A 19,288-nucleotide genomic window follows, 5' to 3' on the forward strand; every position below is an offset into this window, starting at 1 on the left:
TATAATAATTGCATTTCAATTCGACTCATTTAAATTTGCACCACATAGAGCTTCTTTGAAAAAGCGCTCTCTACCAATAATTTTTCTACACCCAAGAATTGAATCCAAACATCTAGTTACGAAAAGAGAATACTATCACCACATCATTTGGTAGTCCTTATAAAAATAGTTAGAGTATGACCACAATATCAGCAAATTTATATTGTGTGCGTGTATTACACGCTCCTGATGATGTAGAAAGTGACAAATAATATGCTGACATGTGTTATTTTTCTAAAAAATAATTTTTAAATCATTAATTTTTTTTTTCAAAAAAAAAAATCAATAATCACCCCTTTCCCCAATAATTAATTTTAAATAAAAAATACTCAAATAATTTATAAATAATTAATTTAAATAAAAAGTACCCCCTCCCCCTAACCTAACCACCCCACCAACCTTCTTCTTCAAACACCCCATCCACCCACTACCCCCACCCCCACCCCCACCTCACCCACCCCATCAGTCCACCTACCTACCCCTACCCCCACCCTCACCAGTCCACCCATTCCGCCTTTCCTCCCACCCTACCCATCCACCCCACCAGTCAATTTTTACTTTTTTTAATTGATTTTATTTGATTTTCATTTTTCTTCACAGATTTAGTTTTATTTCTTAAGCATTCTTATTTCTTATAATTAAGCATTCGTATTTCTTGATTTAATCATTCTTATTTTTTGATTTCTTCTTTCATAAAAGAAGTAAGATTCTTGATTTGACCATTTTAGCATAAGGATGTGTTAAGGAAAAAAATGGTGGTGAGTTAAGAAGAAGAACAATTACGAAAATGCCACTCAAATGCGCCTTCAATGCGTGTGTCACACGCACCTTGCCAACTCCGCAAAAAGTGTCAAAGTGGCACACTTGAAGGCCACTTGAGGTGTCAAAATGGAACAATGTCCACTTGAGATGCTTAAGTGAAAGATGGTGCGTACTTGAAGGACCTGCATATGTATTCTGCCATTAATTAATTATGTTTATCCTTGGAGGAACTATTAAGTGTTAATATTGATGATTCAAGAAAAACGATACGTACTAGAGTCAATCTAGGGTCGTGGGAATAGGTTATCGGGAATTCAATAACTTTTGCATAAATCTTATATTTATCTTATATTTATGTTGAGAAATTTTATTTATTGAGTATCAAATAACATAAGTCTCTTGATCCAGCGGTAGAAATATAACTCGCTTAAGTTTTGTTATCCTCTTATTGATGTTCTCTTGATATTTGTTATATTTAATTATTTTTTCTTCTTCCATGATTAACTCTATAAGAAAAATATACATATAAAACTTCAATAGGTCAACACAATATGTAATTCTACTGGAACAACAATACATGAACTTACAGCTAATACACTTAATTACTAGGCACTTAGGGATAGTTTGGTAGAGTGTAAGGATAATGTTGTATAAGATGTATTAGTAATGTTTGCATTAGTAATGCTGATATTAGTTATGCTGGTATTAGTTATACTAACATTATTTTCTGGTTTGATGTATTAGAAATAATATATAAGACTTAATTTTTATAAAATAATGTTTGTTTACAAAAATATCTTCTTTAACTTTGTACACTTTCTTTTCAACAATATTGTTTAACCTTTTAAATTCATTGTATATTTAAAAACAAAAATTTGTCCATTAACATATGTTTTCAAATTAAATTATAATTGCTACAGCTGTGATATTAAACCTCTTTGATCTAAACAATTATCTTCTTTTTTTAATCGAGTAATCTGGTTCATATGAGTCTTACTTCAATGATGAACAAAGCCAAGCAGCAAAACTAAGATGTCAAAATTTTAGAACAACTAAATATTGAATCAATATGCTGACGAATTTGCTAAATGCTGATTATTTATCAGATGTCATATGTTGCATTGAAGCAACTTTTATAATGAAAAATCTTTATTTTTTGTTGGTTTGGTCCAGTTGTTTGGCTATGAATTCAGCAAGCTTCTAGCTCAAAGGAACAAAAAAATGGGAATTACTTGTTTAATTGCTGTAGAACTATGAAAAGAAACGGAAAAAATATAATATTGTAGGAAGAGAGAATGGAAAATGTTTTGAGAGGAATTTGAGGGGTAATAATATCATTAACTAAGCTAATGCATGTATTAAAATTCTTTGCATTAGCAATACATTGGAAAAGAGTGGTATTAACAATACACACCTCAATATACAATAGAGTGTATAATTAATGCAAGCATTAGTTATACGTATGCTAAAAATGATACCAAACAAGTTGTTAATAGTACACAAGATTAATGCATGCACTATTTTTTTAATACACTCTACCAAACGACCCCTAATTACTAAGAATAGATAAGGATTAGGGATTGCTGATTAGCAACTTGCCATGTGAATTTTAATATTTCAGCTTATCCATTTATTTGACAAACAATTTTGTTGTATAAATATATAGAAACTCAGTATTAATTAAAATTAGTTTCTCATGGGGGATATTTTTTTAAAAAGTTGCAAATAACACAATAGAGTTATTGTAAGTAGTTGACTTAGAGTTGTGTTTTTTGTTTTCTTTTTGTTTGTGGACCTTTTTACAATGTTTTGGATGATTGAAAGTCAAGTTGTTATATTATTGGATTTATGTTGGTTAAGATTTGAAATTTTGGAGTTTTTATACACTGTTAAGTTAATATATATAATAATAATATAATTTATTATTAAATATTAATAAAAAAAATTTGTCAAACATATCAAGAGTTTTTTAAATTTATCTTGTATTAATGATGTAATATCTTTGAAGTTTGTTTTGTATTAATGATACAATATACACTTTGTAACGATCTAAAAATTTGATGAAATATATGAAATTTGTGATTTTATGTGATTTGACTGTTTTACCCCTCCCCGTAGTTGCATTATGAAAATTCTGGGGTGTGGGATTGTCATGATTTTCGATGCATTTTGGTATCATTTATGCAATATTGTGGTTTTTTACGGCTTCAAAAGTTTTATTTTAGACTTATTTGGATATGTTTTGATCCGTGCGACAGATGGCCGAATGGACTATGCCAGCAGCTCTGGAATATCGATTTTAGGCAGGTAGACCTTTGGTTCGGGTCCCGGTGCACCCAAGTTCATTTCGACCTATTGGTCGGAAAGTTGAAAAATTGGAAATATGAGTGTGGGACCCAAATTTGATCGAAACGACCTCGGATGGAAAATCTGACTTCGTCAGCAGATCCGAAATGTCGATTTTAGGGTGTTATCATGTTTGGTATGATTTTACGGCTTTTAAATCTCATTTCGATCCTCGGTTTGGAAAATTGTAATTTCGGATTTCTGGGGTCAACTTTTGAAAAATGATATTTTTTTGGAAATCTGATATCACCATCACGTCCAGAACGTCGAATTTAGTATGGTTTCATAGTTCGTTTGTGTATATCGGACTCCGAACGAATCCCGGGCACCTCGACGAATTCCGGATTGACTTAAAAAGAAAACAAAACCAGCTTTTCAGCTTTTCTTGTACAGTTTTTCTGCAATAAAATAGCAGTTTTAACCTATTTTTGCTCATTTTCATCTTGCCTAGAGTTAAACTTTAAACTAGTGTGGGAGTTTAAAAGTAAAGTTTGTGAGAGTTTGGGTAGCTAAATTAGCATCTATTTCTTAGTTTTATTAATGATTTAAGGTAAAAATTCACAATTTTCTTAGTAATTTCTAGATAAATTTCTCAAAATCCAAAAATCTTAGGGCTTGATTTTAGACTTCAATTTCACTCCTTTTCACTTGAATAAGGTTTTTATCTTATAATTACTAGTTTTTCATTAATTTAACGCTTAAAACAACTTCGATTCTTGATTTTAACCCTGATTTTCAAGATTTTACCCGGTAAAGCTCAAAAATGATTTTTTTCGATTTGAACCTTGTTTTTGACTCAATTTAACTTGGGTTTTTAGCCGTGGGTTCCTTAAAGTAAAGTTCTGAATTTGCGCTTCTTTTTTTTGAACCCATTCCGGGGGTCCGTTTTGATCCCGAATCAAAAGGAGTCAATATAGGTGTCGTTGGTTTTGTCTTGACGCGTAGATTTCATATTTGATATTTTTAGTAGAGTTCGTCACAGATTCAAGTGTATCGGACCAGTTTTGGCTTTCGAGGTAGGTTATAGCTTAACTCTTTCAGACTGGGTTGAGTAGTAAATGATCATACAAAATGCATTTTAAGGGTGGAAACTAATCATGAAAATGGTCTATTTATGTGTTGTGCTCGTGTGGGGCTTATATGTGATGTAATTGTTGAAATTAAATTATTATGTGATATGTGTGACCGTGTGGGGGTCCTATGTGATATTGATAACCTTGAATACATGTGAATAATTATATTGTGTTGTTGAAATGCTTAATGTGGTACCATTGGTGTATTGTGATTATATTCATACCTTATTGACATATAAGACATGTGGAATTCATGGATGAAACGAAAATAATGAGTGGATATTGACTCACATGGTTGTGGAAATGTATCATTGTGGTTGGTTATGGAAATATATCATGTGGTTAGTTGTGGAAATACTCATTGTGATTGGTTGTGAGCATTACATCTTCATATCATACTCATTCATGAAACATTGGTACCACCGTGACAATATCTAAGAAACACTGGCAATACCTTTTTAAAAGACATTGTAACACCTCATAAAACCCTTTTCCGAGGGATGTGCTGGAAAGGAGATATAAGATATGTGGATTGTATACGGGTTGACGAACCCCTCATGGGTCCTACGTTGGGAAGCTTTAGCTCCGTAGGTGTATACGTGAATTGTGCGATGATTTCGAAGGTTGTGCGATGACCTCGTGCATCATCATCATTATCATCATCATCATCATATACGTTGCACTTACTTTATTGTGTTTATGTTTTATTGTATTGCCTTATTGACTTGTCATTTATGTATTTGTCTTACCTTCCTTTACTTGTATTTGATGATCTTGTATCTACATGTTCTTTTTTGTTCAATTTATATGTGACATAATGTATACTTGTGTTCTATATCTTGGTGTGTTGTTGTAATATATGTGAGATATATTAGAACTGTTAGTGCAAGCGGTGTGGGCTACCATTGTGGGACATTTTCTGATTGCAGGTGACGTGCCCTTAGTGTATAGTTTGAATGGTTTATTTACTACTTTGCTTGGTCGGCCTATGATACTTACTGAGTACAAGTGGACTGTACTCATGCCTACTGCGCCCTTTTGGTGCAGGTCCTAACTCGAGTGCGCCTCAGCTTGATTGACTCGGGCTATTATTGGAGCTTCCAAGGTAGTGGTTGGACATTCATGCGTCCGAAGTTCACCTCTATCTTTCTATAGTAATTATGTCTTTACTAGTATTCAGAGACAGTTATTATTCCTTTGTGGTTATTTTTTGGATGTATTTGACTCTTAGATTATATTAGTAGTTCTTACACTATTGACACTTGGTTTTAGGCATGATTGGTATTTGGGATAAGATCTTTCTGTATTGTTATGATTACTTATATGGTCCGGATTCGTTCTAGGCTGCATGCTTAAGTCTTTGTCTTTGTTCTGAAAAATCAACTTTTCTGTTATTATTTCCTAGGTTGAGCACGACAATACAGGTGCAAGACAGACAGCAGTACAATGAGAGCTTGCTTTGTAAGTGGCGCAGGCACTAGATTCGATTGGTAACAAATGTGTCACGAAGAGATGCTGGTTTGTTTCTCAAAATATGCGTCTTGACTTCGCTTGCTAGAATGAAATGGACATGAGTGAAATGAGTTTTACTAAATTTTGTGGGTAATTGCTTGTGTTCTAGCGGAACATAGAGAAAAAAGACTGGTGTCAAATCTATTGATTTGAATTTTTGATTAATTAGGCCCATAATCAAACTGGATTATGATTCACTATTAGTGAAGTCTTAATTAATTTGATGTTGTAACTATAGAAATGTTTTTTTTTGTTTACTCATAAGTTGATTAGAAAAAATAGCGTAAACAACATAAATCTCGTCAGTTTGGATTTTGGGGTTTAGTTATAAAAAGTTTTGATATTTTGTATAATTACTAAAAAATTGATTTTGTGTCTGTCCAGATACATAATTAACTCTCCATACATTCAATGGAGATATATTTTTTACTTTGTAAAGATGTATAATTAGTTTTCAACAATTTTTTATTTTATTTTGGGGATTTCGAGATACATAACAATGGAGATACATAATTAGTTGAAATTTTGTAATTAATTTTTAAGGATGGAGATTTGTGTAAATATGGTAAGTTATGGTATACGTTTTTTTTTTTCCAAAAAAAAATATCTATGAACTTCTCAACAATAACAAAGGTAGAGAGGTTTTCAATACACCTCTGGTTCAAAACAAAAATAGTCTAGAAAAAAGACAGTACAATCTTGCATTAAAACAATATTAAAATAGAACTACACTAAACAATTATTTACACCTTTTTGACATTATTTTTGCCAATCTTTTGCAAAAGAAGTCGTATAATTAAAATTACATTCATGAAAGACGATAAAACCAAGTATCACTATAGTTTGCGATTTAATTTGGATGCATTTTGACTAGGAAGTCACGGATTGAAGCCTTTGAAACAGTCTCTTGTAAAAATGCAAGGTAAGATTGCGTACAATACACTCTTGTGGTGGGGCCCTTTCGCGGACCCTGTGCATAGCGGGAGCTTTTGTGTTCTCGATGCTTTTTTAAAGTTGTAAGATAGTGTTAATTTATAATAAAGTTCAGTTCCTTGAAGGCTTTCGAGCATTTCTTCCTGTCCATCTTAGCCTTGGTGCATAGACTTACTTGTGGATAGAGTTTCTTGGTACTTGTTGCTGGTGCGAGGTGACAGGTATCTCGTGGAAGTAATTAGTCTCGGCTCGCGCAAGCTGGTCGGGACACTACAACAACAACAACAAACCCAGTGTATTCCCACAAAGTGCGGTCTGGGGAGGGTAAAATGTACACAATCCATACCACTACCTCCGACAACTAGTCGGGACACCACAGTTACCAAAAAGAAGAAGTGGATGAGAGTTACTGTTTGTTATTATTGGACACTATTTTGCTCTTATGAGCTGATAAAACACATGTCATAATCGATGTTACATTTGTAGTGACAATGTTTTTTGTTTCTAAACTGCCATGAATTGGACTGATAACCATATGTCACACGTTGTACGCTAATAATTAGTTAGCGAAACAGAAACGTCAAATTCTTGAGAATCTCTAACCTATTTTTTGGGTAGACAGTCATGCTAAACTGCAAAAAGTTTGAATCTTTTTGTTAGGTTCTTGATAAATGGAGCCAGACTGTATCAAATGCTGGTCACTACTGCTAGACATCTTTCTGGGAATATTATGCTAAAGACTTCTTATGTAATGGGCGTGTGGGTTTCCGTTTTTTCTAATTGCAGGGGATGGATGGTATATATTCTTCTAATATGCGAAGTAGTTCATGTTGGTAGTATAAGATCCTAAACTTGAGCACAATCAAAAGTTAGAGAGCAAACAAATTCTGTTGTCACTTTTTTTTGGAGACTGGTAAACAGCTTCTACTATCGCGTTCTGATACTGGTGTTGCTTTGAATTACTTTGTTAGAAACATGATGCTCCATAGATATAATGTGGTGACTCAGCCATTTCCCTTTAGCTCTTGGCACGTGTATATGTTATTTCGTGTTCGTTAGGTTGGTTCTTCATCCTTGTTTAGTACTGTTAGGAGAAACCCAAAGAAATAGAACGATGCTGTTAATTTAAGTTTGAGCATCAAACAGTCCTCACCTTTTTTGTATCTCCTTTCTCAGTTCTTAGATTTCTGGGGTCGGTCTTACTCGGAAGAATGTACTTTTTGCCTGTTAAGTTTTGCACTTCTGCTTATCGTCAAAGTTTTAGTCATACAGCTGAGCTCATTTGCTTTCTTTTCAATCAAAACTAGCTTTAACTTCTTTAACTTTTTTTTTTTTCTTTTTTTTTTTTTTTTCAGTTTTTCCTGTTGCTCCCTCTTGGCAAATACCATTTGATGCAACAGTTGCTGGCTGATTGATATTAGAATTGGAAGTTTTGTATGCTTCTGATCACGCTTAAACCATGGCTTGCCATATCTATACTATTTTCTTTCTCTCTATCAAATGTAGTAGGTAATGCAGTAAGTTTCTCCCTATCAGTTCAATAATGTGATTTCTATGTATTGATTCTGCACATTGGTTAATATCATGGAACGGTCGTTATTCGGATATATGATTTACTTTATAATGGGAAATATTTGTTCCTATCAATTAGCTAGGGTATGTTTGGAACATACTCCCTTAATTTCAATTTGTTTGTCTTACTTTCCTTTTCAGTCTGATTAAAAAAGATGGCCTCTTTCCTTTTTAGAAACTCTTCAATTCTAACTTTCCACATAACATGTTTAAGAACATAAGGTTAAAAGACATTTTGGTACAAATTACATATCTTTAGTTTAAGACCACAAGATTCAAAAGTCTTCTTTACTTTCTTAAACTCTCTGTCAAGTTAAAACCTTGCAAACAAACTGAAATGAAAGGAGTAAAAAATAGACGCTAAATTTGGGATTCACAATAAATCTGCGTATAGCGGTAACTTTACATTAGTGCACCGGGCTGCCCTCCTTGCCCTTAACACTTTAATCATCGAATTTGAATTATTAAAAGCTTTATATCGTGTTGCGTGTGTCATTTATTGAATGCTGATTGGAATTCTTCTTGTCTATCTTTTTATTTATTCATTCATTTATTTATGTTGTATTGACATGCAACTTAAGTATAAAGATCATTTATTTCCTACTTCATTGGCTTTTCTAATTAGCTTATCAAAGGTTTCTTTTCGGGAATAATGCATCGGATAATTACGCAGGTTTAAGTTGTTGCATGCACTAGTATACAGCTCTAAATGCTAGTTAAAAATATAAATGTTCTAATTTATAAGACGTGTATAAGCTTTGAGTAAACTATGTTAACTTTTCAAAGATGAAGTTATCAAAAAAATCACAGCAGAAGTTAAAGTTAACTGAATGTCGTGAATATCTATGAATATCAACCATCCTTTCAGATTTTTGTTATTCTGCGGTTGCATTAGTTTCAAGTGTCAGGTAATGTGACTCTAGTGGAGCACATAGTATCTAGTTACTCAATACACTTAGTTTTAAATGATAGATTTCACCATCTAGCCCCTTATACTTCGAACCTAAAAGGGTGAGCTTCCATCAGTGATTATTACGATGATGTCTCTCGTTATCTCGATAACAAATGCGGTCTTGGGATGTTTAGTTTATCAATAGTGCATCACGAGTACACTTTAGTGGCAGTATTGCTGCTTTTGGACTGAAGTTAACATTTGGTTGACAGCTTTGCTGAATATTGCGTTTAAATAAACACCCATATAGTTTAGTATTGCCCTTTTTTTAATAGCTTGTCAGCTTATGCTATCACATAGACAATTGTAATGAAGCTGACAACATCTCTTTTGTACACTTGTCATCTTCTAGATGCCAGCAACGAACCTACTGTTAGGATCTCAAATCCAGAATCTACATTTTCAGACACTTCTCATATAGCTCAAGGAACGAATCGAGTTTGAAAAGAAAGAAACAAATGATGAGTTGATGAAGAAGAATGGTTCTTAGGGCTCCAAAAGAGTTATTTTCAAATCACAATTAATAAGCTCAATTAAAGACAAATGTTAATACGTGTACATAGAGAGGAATATTCTCTATTCTTTGTCTTGCACAAGTTGTTAGGATTGTTAGGACTTAGCCTATAGCACAGTGACAGATGTACAGAAAATAGCTGCACTTTCTTTCTCATGATTATAAATATTGGAGTGTGCAGTGATCAATAAAAAACACACAGAAATTTTTCATGTTTTTCATTTTCAACATGGTATCAGAGAAGTAGGAATTTGATCCTAAATACTTTCTGCTATCTTCATTCTTTTCTTTCATTTTTTTTTGTTCCCATGGCAGAAACTCCTTCAGCTCATAGCACCACTGGTGTTGCTGCAACTTCAACAGAGAGTGAAGTCTTAGACAGCTCTTATCCTTTCTATCTTCATGCCCCAGACTCTCCTGGTATGGTTCTTGTCAACACCATTTTTGATGGTAAAGGATATGGTGGCTGGCGCAGGGGCATATTGATAGCTTTATCAGCTAAAAATAAAGTTGGTTTCATTGACGAAACAATCGTTCCACGGAGTATCACCTCTGAATCTCACAAATCTTGGTCTAGATGCAATAATATGGTTATTTCTTGGCTTTTGAACTCCTTTTCAAAGGAGATTGCTGAAAGTGTTTTGTACTCAAAAACAACAAAACACATCTGGGAGGAGTTTGAGGAAAGATTTGGACAAAGTAATGGACCTCTCCTTTATGAGCTGCAGAAAGAGATCAGTGAATTAGCATAAGGAAATCTGGACATTGCTACATATTACACAAGGTTGAAAAGACTTTGGGACGAGCTGGACAACCTTGATATGTGTCAAACTTATACCTGTGATTGCTTTTGTGGAGGTAAGATCAAAACACACAAATCTGAACAGGATGCTAGGCTTATTCAATTCCTCATGGTGCTTAATGAGGCTTATGCAGGACCTTAGAGCAATTTACTTCTTTTATCCCCTCAACCCTCAGTGAATTATGCTTATTCTCTGCTAATCAGAGATGAGAAGCAAAGAGAAGTTCATGTTTCACAGTATCCAAGTGCAACTATTTTTCATGCTTCCAAGCAGGCTTACTCTGGTCATAATTATGCTACTGGTTCTTCTAACTATCTTGCTGGTCCTTCTAAGCAACCGTTTGGTGGACAAAGACCCAATTATGACAGAAAGAATATTGCTGAAGGGAAGAAAAATACCTCTGGATTATTTTGTTCTTATTGTAAAAGAACAAATCACACTGTTGAAAATTGCTATAGGTTGATTGGTTTTCCTGCTGATTTTAAATTCACCAAGTCGAAAAGGTTGGGTCCTTCAGCTAAAAGCAATGTAGCTTACTCACTTGAGGAGAATGGGGGTAATTCAGGGGACAAACCAATGACTCAGGATCAGTATAATACTCTTTACCAACTCTTGCAACATGTGAAGCTAGGTGCAGAGGTTTCTAACAACACAGAGGAAGCTACTACTGTTAATTGTGCTGGTATCACATCCCTTAGCTCTCCTAGATCTTACATTAGTATTTCTGTAAATTCAGTTTTTTGGATTCTGGATTTCGGTGCATCCGAGCATATGACCTCTAATTTTAATCTCTTGTTTGATGTTAAAACACTTCCTAAACCTATATATGTCAATCTTTCTAATTCTACAAGAGCTCTCGTATTTAAATCCGGATCTGTTTCTTTATTACCAGGATACACACTTCATTATGTGCTCTTTGTCCCTTGTTTCCAGTACAATCTGTTGTCAGTCTACAAATTATGTTTATAGTTCAAATCAATTCTTACTTTCTCTATTTTTGGTGCTATTTTGCAGGGCCCTTCAATGAAGAGGCCATTGTTTCTTGGTAAAGTCAGTCGAGGGCTATATCTTCTGCATTTAGCTAGTACCAGTCAACTCAAACCTAGAGCTAGTTTTCCTTCTTCCAGCAATGTTATCAATTTTTCTTGTAATTAAAGTGCTATAGCACAAGTTTCCAATAGTTCTTTGTTTCTAGGAGCAGTTTCGATTGATGTAAAAACTTGGCATTGTAGACTTGGTCACATGCCCTTTTCTAATATGAAGTCTATTTGTTTTGTTCCTGTTAATTCTACTTTTATTCCTTGTGATATTTGTGAAAAGGTGAGACAAACTAAATTACCTTATGCATCCAGTATTATAAAGTCTAAACATATATTTGATCTCGTACATGTTGACACATGAGATCCTTATAAAACTCCAACACATGATGGGTTTAGATATTTTCTCACCATTGTAGACGATCATAGTCAAGCTACATGGACTTTTCTTTTAAGAATCAAATCTAATGTTTTTACCATCTTGAAATAATTTTGGGCTATGACTCAAACACAATTTCACAGTAAAGTCAAAATTCTTAGAAGTGATAATGCTTTAGAATTTGGCAGTAGTAAGGCAACCTCTATTTTTTTACTTTCTGAAGGGATAATACATCAAACATCATGTTTTTTCTCTCCGCAACAAAATGTAATAGTGGAAAGGAAGCATCGACATTTATTATAAGTTTGTAGAGCTCTTCTCTTTCAATCCAAACTTCCTACACATTTTTGGGGAGAATGCCTTTTGACTGCAACTTTTTTGATCAACAGATTCCCTTCAAAACTTCTAAACATGAAAACTCCTTATGAGATGTTATTTGGCCAGGCACCTAACTATTCTATTTTAAGGTGTTTTGGTTGTCTCTATTACACCTCCACTTTACCTGTGCATAGGTCAAAATTAGACCCTAGATCAATCAAGTGTGTGTTCTTGGGTTATCCTTTTGGGATGAAAGGATACAAGATTTTAGATTTGTCTTCAAACAAAATTTTTGTATCAAGGGATGTAGTCTTCCATGAAAACATCTATCCTTTTTCAGATGTTTCTTCTACCCTTTCTACTTTTCCTTTCACTCAATCTATTCTTGACTTTATAGAACCTTCTTCTTCTCTTACACCTTCCTTTACTCCTAATGATCTCCTATCAGATAACTCAGATTCCCCTACTCTATCACCTACCAGTCTAGCTCTTTTTTCTCCTTTCTCTGAGTCACATTAGGAGATAGTAATGCCAGTTGCTCAATCACAACCCGTAGCCACTAAAAAATCTTCAAGAGTTTATCCTCCTCCTAAATATCTAAATGACTATGTTTGTCATTCGGTCATTCTCACTGACCTCACGCAACATTATTTTGCTGCTACTCTTTCTCCTTACTCTCTTGCTTTCTCTGATTTTTCCTGCACTAATTAGTCTCTTCTAAATTCAGTTTCTTTTATCACTGAGCCTACTTCCTACTCCCAAGCATGTTTACATCCTGGATGGCAGATTGCCATGGCCAAGGAATTTGAGGCACTTGAGGCAAATAATACGTGAGATATAGTTCAATTGCCTACAGGTAAGAAGGCATTGCCTTGCAAATGGGTCTATAAAATCAAGTATAAACAAGATGGGACAGTTGAAAGATTCAAGACAAGACTAGTTGTAAGGGGGGGACATTCAAAGAGAGGTTATAGACTTTATCGAGACCTATTCCCCTATTATTAAAATGACAACTATTCAATGTCTTTTGGCTGTTGCAGTAAAGAAAAATTGGCATATTTCACAATTGGATGTCAATAATGCCTTCCTACATGGTGATTTGTAGGAAGAGGTCTATATAAGGTTTCCTAATGGAACGCAGACACCTAGTCCATCACATGTATGCAAGCTTAAGAAGAGTGCCTATATGGTTTGCATTAATCTTCAAGGCAATGGTATGCTCGACTAACTGCTGCTTTGAATTTCAAAGGATATTCACATTCTCTCAATGACTATTCACTCTTTTTCAAGAAAGTTCAAGGACGAGTATCTATACTAGCAGGTTATGTTGACGACATTCTGCTAATAGGTGATGATCCTTCAGAACTTAAATCCCTTAAGTCGTTTCTCAATTCTGAGTTCAAAATAAAGGATTTAGGTGCTGTTCACTATTTCTTAGGAATGGAAATCATCAGAGAGCCTCAGGGTATCATTTTGGGATAGAGAAAATTTACCTTGGATTTGTTGAATGAGTTTGGTTGCATTGACTCCAAGCCGGTTTCTTCTCCTTTGGATCCAACCACAAGCCTTTAAATCGATGAAGGGGATCTTTTACCCAACCCGACTGTGTATCGAATGCTACTGGGAAAATTGAATTTTCCCACACATACACGCCCAGACCTCTCGTTTGCGGTACAATATCTTAGTCAATTCATGCAATCCCCACAACAACCTCATTTTGATGCGGCTTTAAGATGTCTCCGTTATCTGCTCTTAGATCCTGGTTTGGGTATTTTCTTTGCTTCTGGTTCATTTTTTGATTTAATTGCTTTTTGTGACTCCGATTAGGGGCAATGCCCAGACACCAAACGATCAATCAGTGGTTATTACATCGCTCTTGGAGGTTCATCTGTTTCCTGGAAATCCAAGAAGCAGTCTGTGGTGTCCTTTTCTTCTGTACCGCTCCATGTGGAGGGTTGTGGCTGAAATTACATGGCTGGTTCGATTGCTTGATGATCTTGGTGTTCCTTCACCCCTCCCTGTTCCTCTTCACTTGGATAGTCAGGTGGCTATACACATTGCTAAAAATCCAGTCTTCCACGAACGCACCAAACACGTGGAACTGTATTGCCATTTCGTGCGACAACAATACCTTTCTGGGCTTATTTCCTTGAATTTCGTACCCTCAACTGCTCAATTGGCTAATGTGTTTACAAAGCCCCTTTCTGGACTAGTTCATCGATCCCTTGTTGACAAGTTGGGGGTTGTTTCACCTTGTGGGGGGTGGGGGGTGGGGTGGGGTGTGTGTTAGGATCTCAAATCTAGAATCAACATCTTCAGACACTTCTCATATAGCTCAAGGAACGAATCGAGTTTGAAAAGAAAGAAACAAATGATGAATTGATGAAGAAGAATGGTTCTTTGGGCTCCAAAAGAGTTATTTTCAAATCACAATTATTAGGCTCAATTAAAGACAAATGTTAATACGTGTACATAGAGGAATATTCTGTATTCTTTGTCTTGCACAAGTTGTTAGGATTGTTAGGACTTAGCCTATAGCATAGTTACAGGTGTACAGAAAATAGCTGCACTTTCTTTCTCATGATTATATATATTGGAGTGTACAGTGATCAATAAAAAACACACAGAGATTTTTCATGTTCTTCTTCATTTTCAACACCTACTTAATTCATCAAAAATAAATGCTTACATATTCTCATATGTGCAAGTTTAAAACATTTCACATATGTAGACGTGCTATGTTCTCACAGATGCAAACATGCTTTTGGAGGTTTTCTCACTATGACCTTTCAGCTATTGCGTTGGATATAGCATAAATGTTCAGGGTTCAGCAACTGTTAACTGTATAAAGATTACTCGACTGCTTGGTGAATATCCTGGTTCCCTAAATGTGAACAGCTGCATGGTTCACTGATTAATTTTCTTCCCGATTGGTGTCAGCTGATTCCATGGGATTCAATGCACCAGCATATTGGATTCTTATGATTTGCATAACTTTTTGACCAGCAGCGTTGAAGCACCAATTCAATGAATCTCAAGTTTTATATGTGGTGTATACCAAAATTGTTACTCTGATAAATCTGGAGAATTTTGAGCTTTGAGGTCTGCATGTCAAGAAAAGTGTGAAGGAATTTGCATATCCCACTTTGGAGAAATATGATATCTTCTTTTGTATCTCTTGAAAGATTCTTTTTGCGTAAATTGCTTGGAGTTGGAGTGATCACTGATCAGGTGATATGATTAGAAGAGGGCAAAAGAGCTTAGAAGCTCACCAGACAGTAGTGATGCCATGGAGTACATAAATGATAAGATTCTAGGAGAATGCATGGTGAAGACAATGCTATGTAGCGTTGAGGCATTTAGCAGTTTTGACAATTACTAAGGTGTATCCGAAGGATCATCCTTCACCAGCCATTGACAGAATACCAAGTTTAGAAAAGGCTACAGGAAGCATTGAAGCTGTCTTACAAATTCTTCTTGTTTCTTATCGACTTGATGCAGGGACTATTAGCATCATATTATCATTATAAGAATGCAGATAGAAAAAAAGACTAACCAAAAAAGGCTAATCGGAAGAAATCTTTTGTTTTCTTTTTATTTTACTCCTACAAAGTTAGTTGATTTGCTTTTTTTGAATCGGTTGTAGTATTGGTATTGTGATAGTTGTTCTGCCTAGGGTCATTGAAAATGATCTCTCTACCTTCACAAGGTAGGGGTAAGGCTGTGTTCACACCACCCTTCTCAGACCCCACTTGTGGGATTACATTGGGTATGTTCTTGGTTTTAGTTGATTGTTTTTTCTGGTCTTTTGTATTGTGATTTCTGCTGCTTATGTGATGTACTTGCATTTTTATTTATAATGGGATCCAACTGTCTGAGCTGCTTTCACATTGGCTTTGCATAATGATAAAGTTAAAGGTACTTTGGTCCATTTGGAGTGTTCATGTGTGCGTTTTCCGGAATTGTAGGTGCATTTGTTGGAATAAACATTGGGACGGCTGTTTCAAATTTACTCCCAGCTTCAGATTTGGTTGCACTCCTTAAAGCTCGTCAGATAACTCATGTACGCCGATTTAATGCTGATGCTCATATGTTGAAAGCTTTAGCCAACACTAGTATCAAAGTTATTATCGGTGTTACAAATGATGAAGTCTTAGGAATTGGAGAGTCGCCATCAGCTGCTGCTGCTTGGGTAAATAAAAATGTAGCAGCTTACATGCCCAGGGTAAATATTACAGCTATTGCTGTGGGAAGTGAAGTTCTCACCGCTATCCCAAATGCTGCACCAGTTTTAGTTCCCGCTATGAATTACTTGCATAAAGCATTGGTGGCTTCACTACTCAATCACCAAGTTAAAGTTTCAGCCCCGCAATCAATGGACGTGATAGCTAAGTCATTTCCCCCTTCCACCGCCACTTTCAACTCTTCATGGAACTCAACCATCTTCCAGATCCTTCAGTTTCTAAGAAATACAAACTCGTATTACATGTTGAATGCTTATCCGTATTATGAGTATGTTCACTCTGATGGAATTTTTCCAATCGAATACGCTCTTTTCCAACCTCTCTCTGCAGTGAAGCAGATTGTTGATCCGAACACCTTGTTTCATTATGAAAGCATATTTGATGCTTTAGTTAATTCTACATACAACTCCATTGGAGCACTCAACTTTTCAGATATCCCTGTTGTTGTGACAGAGACTGGTTGGCCGTGGGATGGCGATTCCAAGGAGCCAGATGCTACTAAAGAAAATGCGGGAACTTTTAATAATAACCTGATTCGGCATGTTTCAAATGATACCGGTCCACCCGGTCAACCCAAAAGTCCCATCAACACCTTTATTTACGAGATGTTCAATGACGACAAGAAACCTGGTTCGATCTCAGAAAGAAGCTGGGGGATCTTTTCTACAAATGGGAGCGAGGTTTATCCCATTAGTCTTGGTTCCCCGGGCGGCATTTCTGGCAATTTTAGTAAAGCTTTTTGTGTAGCAAAACCGGGTGCAGATGAGAACAAATTGCAGGACGGAATTAACTGGGCGTGTGGCCAGGGACATGCTAATTGCAGTGCAATTCAATCTGGGCAGCCTTGTTATTTCCCAGATACATTGCAGAATCATGCTTCGTATGCTTACAATAACTATTATCAGAGAATGCGTAGTCTTGGTGGAACTTGCGATTTTGACGGTACAGCAACAATTACAATACAAGATCCGAGTAAGTTACCATATCTGGCGTTTTGTTATGTAATTTCCTTTTCGTCTTTACATGGCGTTCTGGGAGACGACGTTATGAACCAATTATCCCACATTGGTCCAAGAGGGGTGCCAATCGATTCACGCGTGGAGTCGCGACTCGGAGTGGTGGCCTGTGTGCCAACACACACAGAGGGGTGCTAGTCGTGCCCAACGAGGTCGTTGGTTCTCAAGCGGAAGCGATTGTTATGAACTAATTGTCCCACATTGGAAAAATAAAGAAATGCTAAGGGGATTATAAGCCAAATGGATTCTCCCACCTATTAGACTAGTCTTTTGGGTTGGGCTCTCCTGTTTGGTTACCTATTAACCCACATTGGAAAAATGGAGAAATGGTAATGGGGTTATATACCAAATGGGTTCTCCCACCTATTGGGCTCACTGAAATGTGCTTTTGAGATCTTATTGTTCCATGTTGAATAAAATAAATATCACCTCTTGTCGAGTTTGGCATGGCGTCTTATCGCAAATTCTAGTTCATATGTCTTGATGAAGCTAGAGTAGAAGTGTGTTTCTATTTGCATGTCGAGTTTTATTGCTCCATGCATAGTATGCATTTCTACATTATTGCGAAATGTTTCTAGCTGTATATTTCTAGATAACATTGCAACATGCCGACCTAGCTTTTAGCCTATTCGAAGCTCTTTTGCACTTTGGTTCTTTTTTGATTTTGCGTTTACTTTTCAGCCCCTTGTTTGCATCACAGTTACAAAATCGTCGATAGCGATCTAGAAAGAATTCGTTAAGATTGCAACTTTTCCATCCTGTTTATGTTATCAGAACATTTTTCGCTTTCTTTTCTGGTACCTGATTCATTTAATGGTTCTCCTGGTGCAAGTACCAGAACATGTAAATTTACAGGAAGGTGAGCTACCTAAACTAAGTACAGTGCATAAATTATCTTTATGAATACAGTTAGACCTCTTTATAGCAGTCGTCCTCTATAACAAAATTTCGTTATCCAAGTTTTCTTTTGAAATTTCTTCATGTATCAGAACAATTGACGCTGTTATAGAGAAATTCGACTGTACTAACATGTTACATTTGTACTGAATTGCTTCTTTTTTTATCCGACAGTTCGAGTCCAGGTGGTGGGGTGTTCCCTTCGGCAACATTTGGACCCATCGGTCAGATTTCACGGAGTTCAATGATCCGATCGCCTGTTTTTGTTTACACAGTGGTTGTATCATTGGCTTTGTTGATGCTTGATGTGAATGTGCATTTTATTTTCTAGCATATTCAGGAAGTGAAGTTCTTTGTCTTTTTGATTTCCACTTTGTATTTTTAAGGTAAATTGAACCAACTTAGTGGTAGTGATCATTTTAGATGTTTGATAGCTGTTGTTGACACTCAAAACCGTGGTGGACCCGCTTGAAACAGCGGGACCCGGTGGGTACAACTAGTTGGGTTCGCAAAGCGACACCCGGAAACCACGGAAAAAAAAAACCAGGTTATTGAAATCCATTTTTTTTTCAAATCATATGTTTCCCCTCCACCCCCTCTTAAATCTTATATGATGGTGATGTTTTGGTCAGTTTGGACACCCCTTTCCTCCTATTGGTACAACAAGTACACGATATTTTGTCCGTTGAAGCTCTTATATGACGGTGATGTTCTGGTTAGCTTAGATGCACCTTTCCTCCTATTATTACAAGTACACGAAATTTTGTCCATTGAAGCTCTTATATGACGGTGATGTTTTGCTTAGCTTAGACGCACCTTTCCTCTTGTTAATACAAGTACACAAAATTTTGTTCATTGAAGCACAAACACGCGATGTATACTCGCTTCCCA

General features: G+C 35.8%; 1 protein-coding gene across 1 annotated transcript; it reads left to right on the forward strand.

The window, feature by feature from the left end:
- Positions 1 to 8,101: 8,101 nt before the first annotated feature.
- Positions 8,102 to 18,728, forward strand: LOC107857297 (glucan endo-1,3-beta-glucosidase 4-like). The gene is made up of 4 exons (XM_047408759.1): positions 8,102 to 8,174; positions 16,209 to 17,460; positions 18,333 to 18,359; positions 18,572 to 18,728. Exons 1-4 carry the CDS (start codon positions 8,102 to 8,104, stop codon positions 18,726 to 18,728), a joined length of 1,509 nt encoding a protein of 502 aa, XP_047264715.1.
- The last annotated feature ends 560 nt before the right edge of the window (positions 18,729 to 19,288 follow it).

This window comes from Capsicum annuum, chromosome 1, assembly GCF_002878395.1.
Source record: "Capsicum annuum cultivar UCD-10X-F1 chromosome 1, UCD10Xv1.1, whole genome shotgun sequence".
NCBI lineage: Eukaryota > Viridiplantae > Streptophyta > Magnoliopsida > Solanales > Solanaceae > Capsicum > Capsicum annuum.

Bases quoted from the DNA above. Each gene is read 5' to 3' on its own strand.
- LOC107857297 (XM_047408759.1), top strand. From the start codon at position 8,102: ATGCTTCTGATCACGCTTAAACCATGGCTTGCCATATCTATACTATTT. The intron at 17,461-18,332 runs GTTACCATATCT...TCCTGGTGCAAG, and splicing joins ACAATACAAGATCCGAGTAA to TACCAGAACATGTAAATTTA. The intron at 18,360-18,571 runs GTGAGCTACCTA...TTTATCCGACAG, and splicing joins ACATGTAAATTTACAGGAAG to TTCGAGTCCAGGTGGTGGGG.